General features: G+C 54.5%; 4 protein-coding genes across 4 annotated transcripts; 3 read left to right on the top strand and 1 right to left on the bottom strand.

Annotated features, from left to right (window-relative positions):
* Positions 1 to 324: 324 nt before the first annotated feature.
* J4E79_009929 (uncharacterized protein) lies at positions 325 to 1162 on the bottom strand (the record flags this gene model as incomplete). Its single annotated transcript, XM_049358769.1, has 2 exons — positions 325 to 1053; positions 1103 to 1162. 2 exons carry the CDS (start codon positions 1160 to 1162, stop codon positions 325 to 327), a joined length of 789 nt encoding a protein of 262 aa, XP_049206872.1.
* Positions 1163 to 1648: 486 nt separating this feature from the next.
* On the top strand, positions 1649 to 9148 carry J4E79_009928 (uncharacterized protein; the record flags this gene model as incomplete). Its single annotated transcript, XM_049358768.1, has 10 exons — positions 1649 to 1858; positions 1908 to 3908; positions 3958 to 4320; positions 5181 to 5372; positions 5454 to 5499; positions 5548 to 5603; positions 5651 to 6077; positions 6124 to 8164; positions 8213 to 8760; positions 8814 to 9148. The coding sequence occupies 10 exons, from the start codon at positions 1649 to 1651 to the stop codon at positions 9146 to 9148; spliced, it is 6219 nt and encodes a 2072-aa protein (XP_049206871.1).
* Positions 9149 to 11029: 1881 nt separating this feature from the next.
* J4E79_009927 (uncharacterized protein) lies at positions 11030 to 14134 on the top strand (the record flags this gene model as incomplete). The annotated part of the gene is made up of 4 exons (XM_049358767.1): positions 11030 to 11269; positions 11579 to 11704; positions 11752 to 14030; positions 14086 to 14134. 4 exons carry the CDS (start codon positions 11030 to 11032, stop codon positions 14132 to 14134), a joined length of 2694 nt encoding a protein of 897 aa, XP_049206870.1.
* Positions 14135 to 14996: 862 nt separating this feature from the next.
* Positions 14997 to 20190, top strand: J4E79_009926 (uncharacterized protein; the record flags this gene model as incomplete). The annotated part of the gene is made up of 5 exons (XM_049358766.1): positions 14997 to 15153; positions 15207 to 16678; positions 16730 to 17197; positions 17485 to 19563; positions 19615 to 20190. The coding sequence occupies 5 exons, from the start codon at positions 14997 to 14999 to the stop codon at positions 20188 to 20190; spliced, it is 4752 nt and encodes a 1583-aa protein (XP_049206869.1).
* Between the last annotated feature and the right edge of the window lie 261 nt (positions 20191 to 20451).

The raw sequence follows: 20451 nt of genomic DNA, 5'->3' as shown, positions 1-20451 counted from the left end.
TATGATTGAGTGTGTGTCTCTGAGATATCGAGGGACTGTATTGTTTGTACGTGGCCCTAGTCAGTGTCTGTGAGCTAAGCTTCTTGTTGTAGAAGGTGCGTGGGTCGCGACGGGAAGAGCAACCAGCGGATGTAAACTGAAGGTCAAATCAGGACACGAAGCTAGAAACAGAAGATTTTGGGATCACGACACTGTAGGGAATGGAAAACTTCATGCTTCTATCATTGTGTTGGGTATATGAGAGGAGTGTATCCGAATGGCGCTTTCGACATGGCATAGCCATGAGTCGAGCCTCGAGAATGTATGCCCGTACGATGTACATATCTACGCTTCCCTGGTGTACATCCCTAGATCCTTATGTTGTGAGGGCTTATCGGCTGGCGACTGCTCGTGCGCTGCAGATGTCGCATTCGTCGCTTGGGCAGCATTGGGTAGAGCCTCGACAGATGCTGGCCTCGCTTCGGCGCCCACGGCTTCAGGCTTCTTGTCTTCCTTCTTTCCACTGCCCGTGAAGAACCCTAGTATCTTTGAGGAAGCAGGCTCCGGGTGCTTCGCCTTGAACTCCTCAAATTCTGCCTTGACTGCCTTGAGCTCAGCCTGCACCTCCTCCAAGTCTTCTCTTATATCGTCTCTGGCATTGCGTGCCTTCCTTCTTTGTCGCCATTGCTCAACAAGAATTACGGCGATTCCAACAGCGAATATGAAAGTCTCGGCAGCGAAGTTGGCGCCCATCTCGATGGCCTTTTGTTCGGATAGAGGTCGGATACGGGGTTTGATTCTCTCTTCAGTCTTCTTCTTGATAGCTTCTCGTTCCTTCTCTGTAAGAGCTTCTTCCGCCTTCATTTCCTCCTCCGTGAGGACCGTTGGGGCGGCTGCTTTTTTCCGCGCAGCCTCTGCTAATTGGACTTCCTTCTTAATCTGTCTGTCGATAACAGCCGGGTCCTGGAGGAGGCCGAGGCGCATGCGCATATCGACGCGATGCAAACCTTGGGCAAATTTGACGCATATCCGGCGAAAGCGGTCGTGTTCGTGGGCATTGCGTTTGATGGCATTCTGGAATGTGTCAATTATGACTGAAGATCCCCGAGGCTGACCAACATACTGCTACAGGCTTCGCAAGCGTTCTGACGAACAGTGATGTGACCTTGAGCGTGAGAGACATGTTTGGTTACGAGAGCGTTTCGGATGGTCGCGGGGAGGTACAGAGACAATTGACCGGTGGACGGCTGTGCATCGCAAGCCTCATACAGATAGACGCATCGGAACAGCTGTATAGCAAAGTGGTGTAGGATTATTCGTGGTGGTGCGCATGGCTGCAGGTTCGATGTTCAAATCGATGCTGCCTTGCGCTGCCGGAGATCCACCGACAGTGATGGCGATTGACTGCGGGCCCAGCAGCTCCATGACAACGCGGGAGACGTGACGAGACGCATGGCCAGCGCACACGACTAAGTCGAACTCGTACTGGATCGTGAAGCACGATCTCCAGTGCACGCTTGTGCAAGTCGCTGTGCATCGAGCGGACTGTGCCGGGCACCGATTGGCCGACAGCCCTAGCAACGACGCTAAGGGCCCTTGTTTACATGCCATCAACACTCTGCGACCTCGTCCCCGATTTCATCATCTCTCTCCATTTACCTCCACGCCAATGTCTGCCTCGTCGATACACGCAGATGCCCCGCCGGCCGTGGTTCAGGACCCCGAGGGACTGCAATATGAAACGGGATCGCAGCTGGGCAAAGGCGGCTTCGCGATCTGCCACCGCGCAAAGCTGCTGGGCCACGAACACCTCGGCAGCTCGACCGTCGCTTTGAAGATTGTGAAATCCAAAATGGAGCCCCCCAAACTGGCGCAAAAGGTACTGGAAGCTCGGGAGGAATGCATGGCTATTTGCTGACGCGCCGCAGTTTGTCACGGAACTACAGATCCACTCGAAGCTATCTCATCCCAACATCGTCGAGTTCTTCCGCGCGTTTTCTTTCGAATCAAGCACCTACGTTGTCCTGGAGCTATGCGAAAACGGTTCTCTTGCCGATGCGATCAAGAAGCGCAAATACTTCACCATGCCTGAGATCCGGCGGTTCATGATCCAGACGTGCGGCGCAATCAAATACCTCCACCAACGGAACATCGTACACCGCGATCTCAAGACAGGCAACCTCTTCCTCGACCGCGATATGAATGTCAAAGTCGGCGACTTCGGTCTCGCTGCACTACTGGTGTCACAGAGCGACTATGGGGCGATCCGTCGAACAACCATGTGTGGTACACCAAACTACCTTGCACCAGAGGTCTTGGAGAAGACAGGAAAGGGCCATGACGAGAAGGTCGATCTGTGGGCTATTGGAATCATGATGTACACACTCGCGGTCGGAAGGGCGCCATTCCATGCCGCCAAGCGCGAAGACATCTACCGGAAGCTGAAGGCTCGCGAATACACCTGGCCCGACCTTGCCAAGTTTGCCAACGAAATCACCGACGACCTCCGCGACATCGTCTCGCTACTGTTGGTGCACGAAGACGAGCGACCGACCCCCGACCAGATCGTTGCGCACCCTTTCTTCAAACTGGGCTATATCCCATTGGAGCTGAGCAGTGAATGTACCTCGCGAGTGCCGAAGTGGCCGAAGAACCGCCCACCAACAGCATCCACGATTAGGCGTGGATACACTGAGGAGTGGTGGGCGCTTTGCAAGTCCTCATCGGTGGGCGAATACGAACAAGGAAAGGCATTTGGAACCTTCGGTCGCAGAACCAACAAGACAGTAGCAAGAGATTGTCAAAAGGAGATTGAAGCCGGCAAGCAACCAAACATCCCGTTCTCTAAAGATGTCGTCTACGTACCTTTCCCTGCCCGCACGCAGTGGCCTCATCAAGCCCCGGGAGGGCTCAGCGAAATATCGGAAGAGAAGGAATCGTCATCTGAAAGCCAAGCCCTGTCAGAAACTACCGGGAACGAGCGGACGAAGACTCGTGCATCCAGAGCCCCAAGGAGAGAACCACAGCCGATGCAGACATTGAAGGAGAACGTTGAGCCAGCCGAAGAGCCAGAGCCCGCGCACAGGATACTTGACAAACAGCCGACGCGGTTACGAGCAGCCCGCAAGATCTCCAACACTGGACGTGTTACTGCGAGCACGGCTTCCGCACCTGCGCCACTACGCGTCCCTCGTGAGGCACGAACTTCGACGCGCGCACGAACAGCGAAGGAAACCGCAAAGGAAGCGCCAAAGACCACGTCGAACGGACTCCCTGACCTCCCACCTCTAAGAGTCTCCCGAACAAGCGCTCGAGAGAGCGCGAAATCGGAACCTGCGCCGCAACCAACTTCAGCGCGAAGTGCTCCCCGCTATCGGACCGTCAGCAACGACATGCCTGCGACTGACCCAGTGACCGTGTTGGCGCGCTTGATGACATTCCGCGATAACCTTGAACGAGCCCTTGACAAGAAGCCTACAAAGTCAAGAAGAGACCAGCCACCGCAATTACCGTTTGTCGCAAAATGGGTAGATTACAGCCGGAGATACGGAGTGGGGTACGTCCTCAACGATGGTAGTATCGGGACACTCCTCTCTGCAGAGGATCAATACCCCGTTACGATCGCGTTTGCCACGGACGGATACAACCACCTGCGAAAGGCTGGAGGCAACCGAGAGCTTGCCAAAAGCGTTGCGCTCAACTACTACACGACTGTGAAGAAAGACCGGGGACTGTCGGAGATTGAAGTGCTCGAATCGCGACGTATTGAGGAGATCCGGACAGTGTGGCACAAGTTTGGAAAGTACATGTGCGCAACCTTTGGCGACGAAGAAAAGCCGCTCAGAAAAGATCCCCGCGTGAATTTTGTTCGCTTCTACCAACGCCTTGGTAACGTCGGGATCTGGGGTTTCGACGACGGCTCCTTCCAAGTAAGCGCCTTTGCCAGTTTTCACAAAGCCCGTCTAACAGTATGTTTAGTTCAACTTTCCCGACCACACCAAACTCGTCTTGTCGTCAGATGCAAGCTACGGGCACTTTTTATGCCTTCCTCTGGATGCGACGTCTCTTCTCGAAGAGACAGGAAACGTGCCGTGGAAGCACGTAAAGGCCAGAGCACATCTTCGCGGTTCATTGCAACAACTTCTCTACGGCTCAGCCGACAAGGAAGACAGTTACAAAGAGCTCACAGAGGGCAACCTCCTCCGCGCGAAGATCGAATTCATATATGCTGTCGTGTCAGAATGGTGTCAGGAAGGCGGTCTGGGCTGCCTCGTAGACCCCAAGGTGTATTCCTGGGGCGGTCCGCAACTAGAAGAGTCCAAGCGGCTGGACTGGGCGAGCGTTGGGCGTTTTGGCGGTGATGTTTTCTCATGATGATTGAATGACGACCTTGGAGCGATGGCGTTTTTGGGATCTGGGATATTTCTATTAGGGTTTTGGGCATTTCCACGGCGTCGTCTCTGCTACTGAGCAGTGCTGTTGTTCGAACACTCATTCACGACGGTTTGCATGTTGCTGGCGTTTTCTCCTAGCGATTAGTTTGAATGAGCATCCGGTCACGACCATGAGAACGTTGGTGCCTAATGCCTAAGTTTGTGACACGTCACGAGAAATTATGCGTACGCGGCACACCCGGGTCGTCCTTGTGTGAGGCGTTTGCTGCGACACTTTGATGCGGAAACTGGGCCGAGCCTGGATGGGTTCGCAGCGGCGACGGTGAATGATCAAGTAGTATGAGGGGAGATGTTGTAGGAAGTGACATAGTTACAATGCATGACAGTCTGGTGTGTGCAGCCCGACAGGAAATGGGGGTGAATGGAGATGACGAGGAAATTCCAGCCGCGGCGGCAGCTTGCGCGTACGTCGTACTTGAATAGCTGTGGCTGTGCTGGGACGATGGGGCGAGTACCCTCCGAAGCGCCCGATTCCATCCAGGGCTCTGACGTTGGCCGGTCTCTACAACCGCCGCATTGCAGCCATCTTTACACGCCCACACCCCCGAGCGACTGCTCTCCCCATACTGGTTCTACCTGGCTTTGCCGTCCATTATTACCATATCGCTGCTCTCTGAAATCCGCAGCACACGTCCTACCCCACTGGCCGGCTCAAGCTACAGGTCCCAGCTCGACGTCGGGCACCAATCATGGTAGGATGCAGAGAGATTCGGGGGAGGAACACAGGCTGATACAGGTGATTTGTAGGGGAAAACCAACCGCGCCGCGCGCAAGGCCGGAGGCGGCGCTCAGCCAAAGGCCCAGTTCGCTACCAAGGCCGTCTTCGAGACCACCAAGAAGAAGGAAGTCGGTGTATCGGATCTCACCTTGATCAGCAAGGTCTCGAATGAGGCCATCAACGAGAACCTGAAGAAGCGATTCGAAAATGGCGAGATATACGTGCGTCGACCCGCTTGCGCCAGCCCCGCGTCGCACACCCACGCAGCGATAGACTAGGACAGCGACTGACTATGGGCGCAGACATACATCGGCCACGTGCTGGTCTCAGTCAACCCGTTCCGCGACTGTAGGTGACAGGACATGCGCCTCAGAGGGGGATGCTGACAAGTGGCAGTGGGCATCTACACCGACCAAGTGCTGGAGAGTTACAAGGGCAAGAACAGGCTGGAGGTGCGGTGCATAGCTGTCCACCAACTCCCAGGGCTAATGAGGCATAGGTACCCCCTCACGTCTTCGCAATCGCCGAGTCCGCCTATTACAACATGAACGCATACAAGGAGAACCAATGTGTCATCATCTCCGGCGAATCAGGAGCGGGAAAGACAGAAGCCGCGAAGCGACTTATGCAGTACATCGCCAATGTCTCGGGAGGTAGCAATTCATCTATCCAGGAGATCAAGGACATGGTGCTGGCCACCAACCCGCTGCTCGAGTCCTTCGGAAACGCGAAAACGCTGAGGAACAACAACTCGTCGCGGTTCGGAAAGTATCTCGAGATCCATTTCAACGCCCAGGGAGAGCCAGTCGGAGCAAACATCAACAACTACCTGCTCGAGAAGACCCGAGTGACGGGTCAGATCGTGAACGAGCGCAACTTCCACATCTTCTACCAATTCACAAAAGCCGCATCCTCACAATACAGAGGTACGCCCAGTCTCACCAGACATCAGACTCGCGCTGACATGCACAGAAATCTTCGGATTACAACAACCGCAAGCCTACCTCTACACGAGCAAATCGAAATGTTTCGACGTTCCAGGAATCGACGACCACGCCGAGTTCGACGACACGCTGAACGCCATGAAGGTTATTGGATTACAACAAGCGGAGCAGGACAACATATTCCGGATGCTTGCAGCAATTTTATGGCTAGGAAATGTGTCGTTCCGTGAGGATGACTCGGGCAACGCAGCTATTGTCGACCAGTCGGTAGTAGATTTCGTAGCCTATCTCCTCGAAGTCGATGCGTCGCATGTCAACAAAGCTCTGACCATTCGTGTTATGGAGACAAGTCGAGGAGGGCGACGAGGTTCCGTGTACGACGTGCCTCTGAACTGCGCGCAAGCAAATGCAGTCCGCGACGCACTCTCCAAGGGAATCTACTTCAACCTCTTCGACTGGATCGTGGAGCGCGTCAACGTCTCTTTGAAGGCCCGAGGTGCGACCGCCCAGTCGATTGGTATTTTGGATATCTACGGCTTCGAGATCTTCGAAAAGAATAGCTTCGAGCAGTTGTGCATCAACTACGTCAACGAGAAGCTACAGCAAATCTTTATCCAGTTGACGCTCAAGGCGGAACAAGAAGAGTACGAGCGCGAGCAGATCAAGTGGACTCCCATCAAGTACTTCGACAACAAAATTGTATGCGACCTGATTGAGGAGAAGCGACCACCGGGTGTTTTCGCAGCCCTGAACGACGCTTGTGCGACAGCCCACGCCGATCCTACTGCCGCGGATCAAACATTCGTCCAGAGACTTAACGCTCTCTCGTCGAACCCCAACTTCACGCCTCGCCAGGGCCAGTTCGTCATCAAGCACTATGCTGGTGAGGTCTCGTACGCGATCGATGGCATGACCGACAAGAACAAGGATCAGTTGTTGAAAGACTTGCTAAACCTGCTTGGTCAGAGCAGCAACACCTTTGTGCATACTCTCTTCCCCCACCAGGTGGACCAGGACAACAGGCGGCGACCCCCGACGGCTGGAGATAAGATCAAAGCCTCTGCGAACGACCTGGTGACGACTTTGATGCAAGCCCGTCCGTCTTACATCCGTACCATCAAGCCCAACGAGAACAAATCGCCCAAGGAATTCACCGATGCCAACGTACTACATCAGGTCAAGTACCTGGGTCTGCAAGAAAACGTGCGCATTCGGAGAGCTGGTTTTGCATCCCGTCAGACCTTCGATAAGTTCGTGGAACGGTTCTTCCTGCTGTCACCAAAGTGCTCATATGCCGGAGAGTACACCTGGACCGGGGACTACGAGACGGGTGCTAAACAGATCTTGAAGGATACCAACATTCCAGCCGAGGAGTTCCAAATCGGTACAACGAAGGTCTTCATCAAGACACCCGAGACACTGTTCGCCTTGGAGACTATGCGAGACAAGTACTGGCACAACATGGCTATTCGCATCCAGCGCGCATGGAGAAACTATCTACGATACCGAGCAGAGTGCGCGACGCGCATCCAGCGGTTCTGGCGCAAGCTTAATGGCGGCAAGGAATTCATCGAATGGCGCGACCAAGGTCACAAGATACTCGGAGGACGGAAAGAACGCAGAAGATACAGTTTGATCGGTTCCCGAAGATTCATGGGCGACTACCTTGGTATCGGAAACAAAGGTGGCACTGGTGAGGTCATGGCCCAAGCGGTCGGCATAGCTCCGAACGAAGAGGTGCCATTCTCGTGCAGGGCGGAAGTGCTTGTATCGAAGCTCGGTCGATCAAGTAAACCAGAAGCTCGCACGCTCATTCTGACAAAGAAGAACGTTTACCTGGTCAAGGTTGCCTCGGTCAAAGGGCAAATCCAGATTTTGCCTGAGAGGGTAATACCCGTTGGCGCCATCAAGATGATCAGCTGTTCAACACTCAAAGACGACTGGTTCTCGATCGGCGCTGGGTCACCAACAGACCCCGATCCACTAGTGAACTGCGTATTCAAGACTGAGTTCTTCACTCAGCTGCACAACGTGCTGCGAGGCGCAATGACACTCCAAATAGGCGAGACGTAAGTTCCACAGTCGGCATGCATCCGAAAATGGCTAACACACCGTAGCATCCAATACAACAAGAAGCCTGGCAAGCCAGCTCAGGTCAAGGTCGTCAAAGATCCCGCCGTACCGAGAGATGACCAGTACAAGAGTGGCACCATCCACGTTGGGCCAGGAGAGCCACCCAACTCCGTTTCCAAGCCCACGCCCAAAGGCAAGCAGATCGCCGCAAAGCCCATCACAAAGGGTAAGCTGTTGCGGCCCGGTGGTCCTGGCGGAGGTCCTTCGAAGCTCGCCTCTCGTCCAGCACAACCAAGAGCTGTACCCACGCCTGCCGCCCCGCAACCGAGACCTGTCCCTCAGCCAGAAGTGTCGCAAGCCAGACCTGTTCCGGCGCCCGTCGCTGCCTTGTCGAACGGTGCGGGCTCTCATGCGCGTACCGCGTCAGCCGGCTCATCACGCACACCTCCTCCTCCACCCCCACCGCCGCCAGCGCCAGCTCAGCCGAAGGAACCTCGATACAAGGCGCTATATGACTTTGCAGGTCAGAGCGCTGGAGAGTTGAGTTTAGGGAAGGATGAAATCATCCTGGTCACACAGAAGGAGGGCAATGGTACGTTCATCCTGATCTTCCACTAACGCGAAATACTAACGAGGCTTCAACAGGTTGGTGGCTAGCATCCCGTCTTGACAAATCCGCATCCGGCTGGGCGCCGTCTGCATACCTTGAGGAAGTACGTTCAGCAGCACCTGCTCCACCCCCAGCGCCACCCGCTCGCCCTGCAAACAGCAAGCCCAAGCCTCCGGCTCCACCTGCCAAACGTCCTGCCGCCAGGAAAGCCGTCAACGGTGACTCTGGACGGGATAGTGGGTACAGTGGTAGTGGGGGTAGCACAATGGAGAGCGCGCGGGACAGCAGTGGTAGTATCGCTGGTGGATTAGCAGAGGCGCTTAGACAGCGTCAGGCTGCTATGCATGGACGGAAGCAGGATGATTGGTAGATTCAAGCTAAAAGCATCCTCGATGAGGCGTATGAGAAGAGAAGGAGGCAACGTTGATGGAAAGCCTCTTTTGGTCAATGAGTTAGCATTCGTATAGAAGAATTGGTCTTGAGCCATGCATTTCGGATTTTAGGTGCTGTGATAGTGAATGCAATGTGGAAGGATGGCTTTTGATGGGAAGGTGATTAGGTACTCCAAGATACTGGCAAACATGCTCTGATTCACAGACGCCGAACTACATGTAGAGTGCCCATCGTTCTTGCGTGGTCGAGTAATGAGACGTCAGGCACAGCTTTGATGGCGGTTTCTTCGGCTTGCCCAAACGGTATCTTTATGCCGATCACATTCAGCGCAAGACCCCAGAGACGGCACAGTACTCCACTATCCTTCCTCATGATACGCAGAACGTGTTCACATGCTATTCCGGGGACATGGAGGTTGAGCGCTGCTTCGCCTGCTGAGAAAGCAGGCACGCAGGATAAGCGGCGCGGAAGTTACTCCCGAAGTCACTTGCCGCAGTGCCTTTCCAACACCAGCACAGCAGGAAACAGTGCATCTCAACGATGTACTTACTGCTACCAACACTTGGTTGCTGAACGACTACGGTGCGGTCGCAATCAAGTACCATAGTACCTCTTCATTTGCTATTCCCCCGACGATACTCCGATCAATTTGCTCGTGTCAGGTGCTCAACAGCGTGGGAATATAGGGCTACGAGTTGACGCACGAGCTAGCAGCCGGCCTGAACAGTAGTTTCGTGATAGATTCGCATCCTCATTGAAATACGGATTCGCAGATGAAAATTCGGTGAAGATAGCCAGACTTCGCAATGATCTTCGTGTGTCTGAGATCCAACCGCGACATCGTGCACGTGCGGCGTTGGCGGGGCAAGAACAGACGACGTCCAGATGTTTCCATTCCGACTTTCTGGTCTGGTCACTGCTTCCAACGTCCGATGGTTTCGATGAACCACAATCAACGCTCGCTTGGCCCAGGCGGAGACTTCGTCAGCGTGATATGCAAGCCAGGATGCAGACGGTTCACTGGCCCGGGTTCCCGCTAACATACCCGCCTCTCGGGCCGCTACAACCTCATTGCGAGATTTCCCACCACTGATTGGTATGCAACCGCGCTGTATCATCCTTTGACTGCCTAATGTGCGCTTCGGAAGCTGCTCAACTGCCTTTTAGACTAGCTTCGGAGGTTCAGGTCCGCCATCACAGCTATCCAACAAAGAGTAGGCGACGAATCAAGCTCCACGCTGCTTACCTCGAGAGACGAATGTCTCGCTGCGCGGCGTAGACTTGCATGTCTAGTCTACGTGTCACCTGCTCCTTCAACCTACTTGCGCGGGATGTCTGGTTCTTACTTGCTCAGAAAGCTGCAACGAGGTGGGGATCAAAGGATTGCTATCGTACCCTTCGCGTTACTCTCGGATTTCGCCACAAGAAGCCGTTGCAACGGATCTAGATTGAGATCACACATGAGCCTCCCTCCTGTCGACAGATCGAGACGGGCGCGTTAACTTCGGTTGATTGCCCCCGCCGACTAATAATACTTACCTTGTAGATCTGAGACGACGTGCCTGCGAGCCGTGACTAGGACAAGGCTTGTTTCCAATAGATCCGGTACTCGAGCGTTTTCCCTGGGTCCATGCGTCAAGAGACAGTCGCATCCAGCGCTGCGCAAGTACTAAAGGATGACAATCTACTTCGATAGACTGCCTCTGAATCTGCTAATCCTTCAGCTTGTCCTCCCTCTCTCGTTCGCATCGTCGTCCAACCCCTCGCTCGTTACCGCTCCGGTTGCAGTGGCAAGAAGGCGCGGCAATTCGCTCGAACGCTCCGCATTTATCGAATGATTAATTCTGGTTGATCTGCAATGGCTACAATCAACCTTGGAAACGCTAGTCCGACGGAAGATATCAAACAGCACGACATAAAGCACGCGGCTATCCACATCCAACCAGTCACTCTCGTTACTCCTACGTTGACGCCTGCTGCGACTCCTGAGGAGGCTTCCCCGGCAGACGAAACGATGGCGGGCAAGAAGATCTTCTCGATGGAGCGGCCGGACGACAAGGCGAGGGAACTTGCGGCGAAGCTGACTCTAGAGGAACAGGTATGTTCGCCTTTACTTCTGTGGCAGATATCTCAAATTTCGGCGTTCGATACGGTCATGTCGAATGAATGAGGCACACGGAGGTGTCAACTTCTATCCTATACGTCTTTTTGGTAGGGATACGAGTCATTCCCCAGCCACAATCCCTTATCTCAGCCCGTCTTTTGAGCAGAAGGTCTAGAAGGATTGGTTCTCGAAAGTCGGTAATCAAAATGAATGGCTTTTCTGATCGCTTAGAATCCCACCTGACCTCGTTAATCTATTCGAAAGCCGAAGCAGCCTTGAGCGGAGCCGGGCTGACCATTCCAGATCTCACTACTTGCAGGAGCGGACTTCTGGCGGACTGTAGCCATACCCGAAAAGGGCATACCGTCAATCAAGACATCAGATGGACCCAATGGCGCTCGCGGAGAGTTCTTCACTAACGGCACACCTGTACGTACTCCGGCTTGGCACTGCTTGTCTTACGCTGACGAAGCTAGGCCGCTTTATTCCCATGCGGCATATCCATGGCTTCCACGTGGAACTTGGATATGATTGAGGAGATCGGCCGTCACCTCGGAGAAGAAGCAAAGGCTCGTGGTGCACACGTGTTGCTTGCGCCTACCGTGTGCATGCACCGGTCGCCTCTTGGTGGTCGCAACTTTGAGTCATATTCGGAAGATCCTTTCCTTACTGGAAAGCTTGCTGCATCGTATGTTCGCGGTCTTCAGAGCAAGGGCGTTGCAGCTACGATCAAACACTTTCTTGGAAACGAGCAAGAAACTGAGCGGCAAGCGTACGATGCCATCATTGCTGAGCGGCCATTGCGTGAGATCTATCTGAAGCCCTTCGAGATAGCTGTTCGGGATGCATCACCCTGGGCGCTCATGAGCGCTTACAATATGATCAATGGCATTCATGCGGATGAGTATGAGCACTCGATCAAGGAGATTCTTCGAGGCGAGTGGAAATGGAATGGAGCCATTATTTCCGACTGGACGGGCACATATGCGACTGCACCATCAATAAAAGCTGGTGTTGATGTTGAGATGCCCGGGCCGTCCAAATGGCGCAAGATCGACCAAGTGAAGGAATGTCTGGAGAAGGGTGAGCTAACCCGTGGTGATATCGAAGAATCCGCCGCCAGAGTCCTCTATCTTGTCGATCGTGTCAAGGGACTGAACAACATGACACCAGAGGAGCCGGAGCAGTCGATTGACAACGTGGAGACGCGGAACCTGATTCTCCAGGCTGGTATCGAAGGATTGACGCTCCTGAAGAACGAGAACAGCGTACTCCCCATCAAGAACGCGAAGAAGATTGCTATGATTGGGCCGAACGTCAAGCGAGCCATTGCCAGTGGAGGAGGGAGCGCAGGCCTAAACCCCTACTACAACGTCACACCTTGGCAAGGCCTTCAAAATCGATTCGACGGTGAAATCAAATTTGCCCAAGGCTGCGATAGCTCGAAATGGCTACCGCTTGCTTCACCATACTGCCAGTCCAATGGTGAGACCGGTGTTCGATTAGAATACTACAAGGGCGACAGGTTCAAGGGTGAGCCGGCGGTCGTTCAACACAAGGTCAGCACAGATCTATGGCTGTGGGATTCGGCGCCAATGGAACTGCTTCCAGACTTCTCCTTCAAAGTCAAGACCACACTCACACCGAAGACAACCGGAAACCACAGCTTCAGCTTTGCGTCTGTTGGGCCAGGGCGCATGTACATAAACGGCGACATTTTCATCGACAACTGGGACTGGATACAAGAGGGCGAGGCTATGTTCTCCGCGTCAGAAGATGTGCTCAAGTCGATTCATCTCGAAGAGGGCAAACCTGTCGAGATTCTGATTGAGAGCACCAACGAAGTCCGACCCGCGTCTAAGGTTTCTGTCATAGGCCGTCGCCACGACTACGGTGGCTGCCGAATCGGCTATCAAGAGGAGGACAAGATCGATCGTCTACAAGAAGCCGCGGACGCAGCGCGTGATGCAGATGTGGCTGTGGTGCTGGTCGGACTGGACGCCGAATGGGAGTCGGAAGGATACGACAGGCAAACGATGGATCTTCCGAAGAACGGCTCGCAGGATCGTCTGATCGAAGCTGTTCTAGCTGCCAACCCACGCACCGTCATCGTCAACCAATCTGGAACACCGATTACCATGCCATGGGTACAGAAGGCACCAGCTATCCTCCAAGCATGGTACCAAGGTCAGGAAGCTGGAAATGCTCTTGCCGATGTGCTACTCGGCAACAGCAGTCCCAGCGGGAAATTGCCAACGACTTTCCCTGTCCGGATTGAAGACAACCCTGCGTACCACAACTGGCCTGGCGAGAACCTGAAGACTGTGTACGGCGAGGGCATCTACGTGGGCTACAGGCATTACGAGCGCTCCAAAATTGCACCGCTCTTTGCATTTGGCCACGGTCTTACATACACCACTTTCAAATACGGAACACCGAGTGCTAGCAGCACGGTACTCTCTGAGGATGGGAAGATTACCATCACCGTGCCAGTCACAAACACGGGTTCATTTGCGGCGCACGAAATTGTGCAAGCATACGTCAAAGATGTCAAATCGACGCTTCCTCGCCCCGAGAAGGAACTCCAGGCTTTCGGCAAAGTCCTCTTGCAGCCTGGTGAGACGAAGGATGTGGTCTTGACACTGGACAAGTATTCCGTGGGATACTTCGACACGAGTCTCGGTCAGACAGGTGCCTGGATTGCAGAGGAAGGCGCGTTTGAGGTGTTGATTGGTGCTAGCAGCGCTGATATCAGGTAAGTCCGCCACTTTGTTGATTCATTTAAGCGAGATTACTAATGTGCCGTCCAGGTCAAGAGTCGGCTTTGAGGTTACTGAGAGTTTCCAGTGGATCTTCTAATGGAGGATGGAGTGGAGGGTAAGGGGATGGACAACGAGCATCACGAGTCTTCTTATGTTGGTTGTTTTGCGGCGTTTGCGGTGGGGATGGGCGAGTGCGATTGAATTGGCTTCCCATCGAAGTCATATGCAGTGAATACATATCTTCGTGCTTCAATCTTGAAAAGACGCGTGAGAAATCGGTATAGGCTTGCGTGACAATATACTATAACCCAACGAAGGTGAAAGTGGCTTCGGCATGCGGCATCTCAGATAAGGCTGACGGCCGAGTGGCTCGGCTAGATGACGCGCTGATTGATTTTCTGCCACCGCCTTGCGGGCCGACAGTTGAACCGATCTGTGGTCCCTGACGAGAACCTGTGTCGATAGCGGAAGCATCATCACCAGCCTGCCCTTTCGCTATTGTTCTTTTTGACTCGTTCGAGCCTGTCGCATACATCTCGACCGCCGTCCCATCTTCTGTCGACGCCCGAATCGCGCGACTTGGGCCCCCGTGCCAGCTCCAGCCGCGCTTTTGCTCCTGATCAACAGCGGGCGACCGAGTTCCAGTTACGAGCCACACCACGCCCAACAGACCCCCCTCGAAGAAACGAGCCTCCCATGAGCTCCAGCAGAGGCTAATCCGCTTAATACACGACAACGCGACTACCGAACCGGCTACGCAAGCTGCCTTATCGCCGGCACGCCTGGTAAAGCCGAGGACATGAATCCAGCGCATCGCGACGGGTGGCCGCCTGCACAAGCGGCGGCAGCTGGACAGGGCCAGCAGCAAACAGAGCAGGGTCAAGGCCAGGCGCCACGGCCTCTGGGTCCCTATGGGTGCGTACTCGCCTCCCACTCACTGCCCACAGCAGACGGGCACCATGAGCGAAGACGCCTGCGAGCTCCTTTTCTCACCACCCTTCGATTGGATTCACGCTGACTTCGAGACCGATGACAGGCCAAACAGCGCGACGCCCCAGGGTCCCTCACATGCGTCACCCGCCCAGGGTCCAGGACCAGTACTTCCTCCACCATCTGGTACGTAGCACCGGCGGACGACGCGCCTGTTCGCATTGCTAACCCCGTCACAGGTGGCGGCTACTACTCGTCAAACGCCGCGACAGCCCACAACCAGAACCTCCCCACACTTCCCGGCCTGACGGCGCAACCTCAGCACTCGTCGCCCCACATGTCCGCCCAGCGACCGCCATCGTCAGACGCGGGCGCGCAAGCTCACCAAGGCCCGCAAGCCCCTCCGTACTCGTTGCCGGGCATCTCGCAAACCCTACAACAACAGCAGCAGCAGCACATGCCGACTTCGGAGCAAGCCAACGCCGACAGAGAGCGCGAGATGCGCGACCGCGAAAACAGAGACAGAGAGATGGAGTCGCATGCCATGCACCAGCAAGAAGACATCGTCAAGCGCGAGGCGGAGCAGCGAGACCGCGACCTGCACGAGCGACAGCAGCGCGAGCACGCTGCGCACCAGAACCACTCTGGGCCGATCCAAATACACCAGCCAGTGGCAGTCGCACCATCAACGCGAACCATCCACGGGCCCAACGGTCTGCTTGGCCAGTCAGGACCCATGAACGGGCCAAACCCACTTGCGCCACCCATGGGTGGCCCCAACTCAGGACCCATGTATGGAAATGCGCCCGCACAGCATGAGCAGACTACACCGCGTATGCAACACGCCGTACAGGCACCTACCCAGGCCCAGATGTTGATGCCTTTTGCTGGCCCCCCAGGATCCATGGCTATGGGCCAGGGACAGCAGCCCATCCTCAACGACGCCCTGAGCTATCTCGACCAGGTCAAAGTCCAGTTCGCCGACCACCCCGACGTGTACAACCGATTCCTCGACATCATGAAGGATTTCAAGAGCGGTGCTATCGATACCCCGGGCGTCATCGAGAGGGTATCGACATTGTTTGCGGGCAACCCGGCTTTGATCCAGGGTTTCAACACGTTTCTGCCACCCGGCTACAAGATCGAGTGTGGTACCAACGGCGATCCGAACGCTATCAGAGTCACCACGCCCATGGGAACCATGGTATCGACTATGCCCGCTCCAAGGCCGCTTTCACCGCCACGCAGCGGTGCCGTCAACGGCAACAACGGACCGCAACACGAGAGCACCTACTACGAGACTGCCCAAGGACGCCCATGGCCTCAACAACAGAGAGCTCAAGGTCCTGAAGGACAAGAATCGATGTTCTCACCCAACAACCGTACTCTCGGAGGGCCATTGTACGGTCCACAAGGACAGCAGGGCCCAGCGCCTCACTCGCCAGAGGTCACATCGCGTCCTCATCCTGACCCTGCTGGAGCTGCAGCGCTAGCTCACCAACAAGAGCAGAGAGGAGTTTCGCAGTTACAAAACGCTGTATCTGCAGCTACTGGCCGCTCAATGATGTCCCCCAGCGTTGATCCGGGTGCCTCCTTACAAGGACAGGCAATGAACGGCGCTGCTCAGCTTCCACAGATGGGCGGAGCTGCAGCAGAAAAGAGAGGGCCGGTAGAGTTCAACCATGCGATTAGCTACGTGAACAAGATCAAGGTACCATTCTTCACTGTGAGGTTGAAAACCAAAATGCTAATGGTCCCCTAGAACCGATTCGCAGCTCACCCAGACATTTACAAAAACTTCCTGGAGATACTACAGACGTACCAGAGAGAGTCGAAGCCCATTCAGGACGTATACGCCCAAGTCACCCACCTGTTTGGTGGCGCACCCGATCTCCTGGAGGATTTCAAGCAGTTCCTTCCGGAGTCCGCTGCTCAACACAGAGCGCAACAGCAGGCCGCCAAGAACGCGGCTGAAGACGCAGTCATGCTCAGCAATGTTCGAGGTGAATCAGGATACGGAGCCGCTGCAAACCAACAAACGCCCGGACGCGCCGATACATCTCGATTGCCTCCGATGGGCAACTTCGCACCTACACCTACAGCGAACCGCGACAACAAGAGGAAGCGCGAGCGACAAGGCCCTGTGGCTGCGCCAATGCCCGCGCCCATGTCGCAAGAAATGCCAACCTCGAACGTTCGAGGTGGATACAACCAGGGCAATGTCAACAAGGTACGTACATGATTCTACACTATAACGGGCCGGGTTAGGTCACGTTGTTTTTCTTTATAGAGGCACGTGCATCCATGGTCCTCTGCCCCAACCCTTTCAATTTCTTTTCTTTGGTCATACTCTATTTCCATCTCAACCCCACCAAATCACGATCATTGTCATCGAGACTATCATCACTATGTTTGATGGTGGGGTACTGTTTAGCTCTCTTCCCACCAGAGATGAAAATGGGCCTTCCTTCGAATGCAATAGAGCATCACAAAAGATCATCAACTAACATGTTGAAGCGCGCAAAGACCGGACATGGCGCAAAGCAGGCAATTCCCGATGGACCACCGGTATCACCCACTCTGACTCCTGCGCTACCTGAGCCAATGCCACCGACGACGACCACAACACCCAGCCAGGATGAGCTTGCTTTCTTTGACCGCGTCAAGAAGTTCATTGGAAACAAGAACACAATGAACGAGTTCTTGAAGCTCTGCAACCTCTACTCGCAAGACTTGATCGACAAGCAGTTACTACTGTCTCGCGCCGGATCTTTCATCGGCGGAAATCAGGAACTCTATGCTTGGTTCAAGAAGTTCATGGGCGAGGACGAAGAGCAGCAAAAGTACCGCCCTAAGACTGTCAACTCACGTGTCTCATTATCGAACTGCCGCAGTCTTGGTCCTAGCTATCGCTTGCTCCCAAGGCGCGAACGAGAACGCGTGTGTAGTGGACGCGACGAACTCTGCAGATCTGTTCTGAACGACGAGTGGGCATCTCACCCGACATGGGCCTCCGAGGATTCGGGTTTCGTTGCCCATCGCAAGAACACTTTCGAGGAGGGCTTGCACAGAATCGAGGAAGAGCGCCATGACTATGACTTCAACATTGAGGCCTGCAGTCGCACGATCCAACAGTTGGAGCCCATCGCCAATCAGTTGCTCACGATGAAGCCGGAGGACAGACAGGGATTCACATTGCCACCTGGACTTGGTGGACAGAGTGAGACGATCTACAAACGCGTCATTATGAAGATTTACGGCCGTGACAGGGGAAAGGACGTGATTAAAGAACTGTTCCAAATGCCCTGGAGCGTCGTCCCTGTACTTCTCCACCGCTTGAAGACTAAACTGGAGGACTGGAAGGCCGCTCAGCGTGAATGGGAAAAGGTCTGGCGCGATCAGACCCAAAAGATCTTCTGGAAGTCGCTGGATCACCAGAGCATTACCGTCAAGCAGGCCGACAAGCGACAGTTCCAGCCTAAGTCCCTCACGAACGAGATCCAGGTCAGATACGAAGAGCAGAAGCGACTGCAGCAGATCCAAGAGATATCGCAGCCGGACTACCAGTTTGCCTTTTCCTTCCGGGATGAAGAGGTACTCTTCGACGTGGCTCGACTGATGCTCACATTTGCGGACAACAACAACAGTGCCGACTTTGCAAAGGTCGTGCCTTTTGTCAAGGAATTCGTTCCTCTCTTCTTTGGCATCGATTCTGCCAAGTTCGAGCAGCGGGTACAAACCTCGCCACGCGATACGCCAAACGATTCTGGTGAGGACACGCCCTCTCCAGACGACGATGTTTCCCAACGCTCGCAGAAAATGAAGAAGGGAGACCTCCGCCGCAATGTTCTCGATCCCAACAACAAGTCACGAAAGGACAAGGAAGACAGTGTTGCGTCGGCAAGTCGGGACAGTACTCCGGACGCGTCCGCTATGGATGAGGAGGCAGCTGGTGACAGCTCAAACTCCAATCCTCGCGCAGATCGGCCAGAGAGACAATGGGTAGAATATACTGATGCTCCCACGCCTTTCGGCGACAGAGAGTTCGAGCACGAAGAGCCCTACCAACGCGTAGAGTACAACATGTACTCCAACGCTTCGATTTACTGCTTCTTCCGCATGTTCGTCATGCTCTACGAGAGGCTGTTAAAGCTCAAGGATAGCGAAGAGGAAGTACGAGAAGTCATCGCGCGCGCCAAGGAGCCAAAGGCAGCGCAGAAGCTCAAGATGCTCGACAAGCAGCCCGACGACTTCTTCAAGGACACATCGCCATCAGCAAACTACTACCAACAGCTTCTCGAAATGTTCCAAGATCAAATCTCCGGCGAAGTAGAGATGAACTTTATCGAGGAGACTTTACGAAGGTACTACCTGCAGATCGGGTGGCAGTTGTACTCGTTCGACAGGCTCTTGAGCTCGCTTGTCCGATTCGCTCTTGCTGTTGTCAGTCATGATAACAAGGATAAGAGCCTTGATATCTACAACCTCTTCAGGAAGGATCGTGTCAACGACACCACAACTCACAAGAACGAGATTAGCTATCGCAAGGCTGTGGAGAAGCTCGCCAAGGACGCTGACACCTACCGCATCACCTATGTAAGTCAACACCACCTCCCTCTTATGAATCATGTATTGATGTTTCTGCAGAACCCCGCCAAGATGTGGGCGCACGTGCGGCTTTTCAAGAAGGACGACCCGACCTTTGATTTCACCACGCTCGACCGGATTAAGCGCTGGCGAGCATACGTCGCCTCGTACATGGCCGTGGAACCCACCGAAGAAGTCGACCTCTCCCGTGTCAACTACCCGTACCTCAAGAAGCGCCTCGCGCGAGCCGAACACCTCACCGAGGAAGAACGCTTCGATCACGTCAAGCACAGCGACAAGATCACCGTGTCCATCAGCCCCGCCGCTTACATCATGACCTTTATCAACAGCGAACCCTTCGGTACAGGTGGTGTCCAGTACTTCCTGCAACCAGACGCCGTGCGCGCGGGTCTCAGCGAGGCCGTCCCCAACCCAGCTGAAGAGTACAAGAAGCTCAACGACGAGCGAAGAGAGAGAGTCCAAGACATTCTCGTCAGGAACAATACCTGGATGAAGGACCTCAGCCGGGACGATGTAGACGCGAAGAAGGCGGCGTTCAAGAAAGATCTTGAAGAGCCCAGGAAGGTGGCTGATAATGAAGATGTGGACATGGACGGCGCAGATGGTCTCGACTAGGCGCTTTATCCTTTTGTTCGCAAAGACTATGCGGCTGGGTGATTGGCAACGCATGTTCTTGCGTCTCTGGCCTGGCGTTCTTTTGTGTGGTGTGGCGGGACTTGGATGCCAGAATGCGAGCGGACGAAAAGGTCTGGTTCTCTACGGATTTCTTCTGGCTTCGATTCAGTTTTGCATGTTTCCCGCGTTCGCGCGTTTGGAAGGGGTGGCTGGGTGGGTGCCATGTGCAGCACAAGGCGTGTCTTTGCACAGCACGACTAT

Source organism: Alternaria viburni, assembly GCF_023758015.1.
Source record: "Alternaria viburni strain BMP 2772 chromosome Unknown scaffold_27, whole genome shotgun sequence".
NCBI lineage: Eukaryota > Fungi > Ascomycota > Dothideomycetes > Pleosporales > Pleosporaceae > Alternaria > Alternaria viburni.
This window is presented reverse-complemented; position numbering and strand designations above follow the sequence as displayed.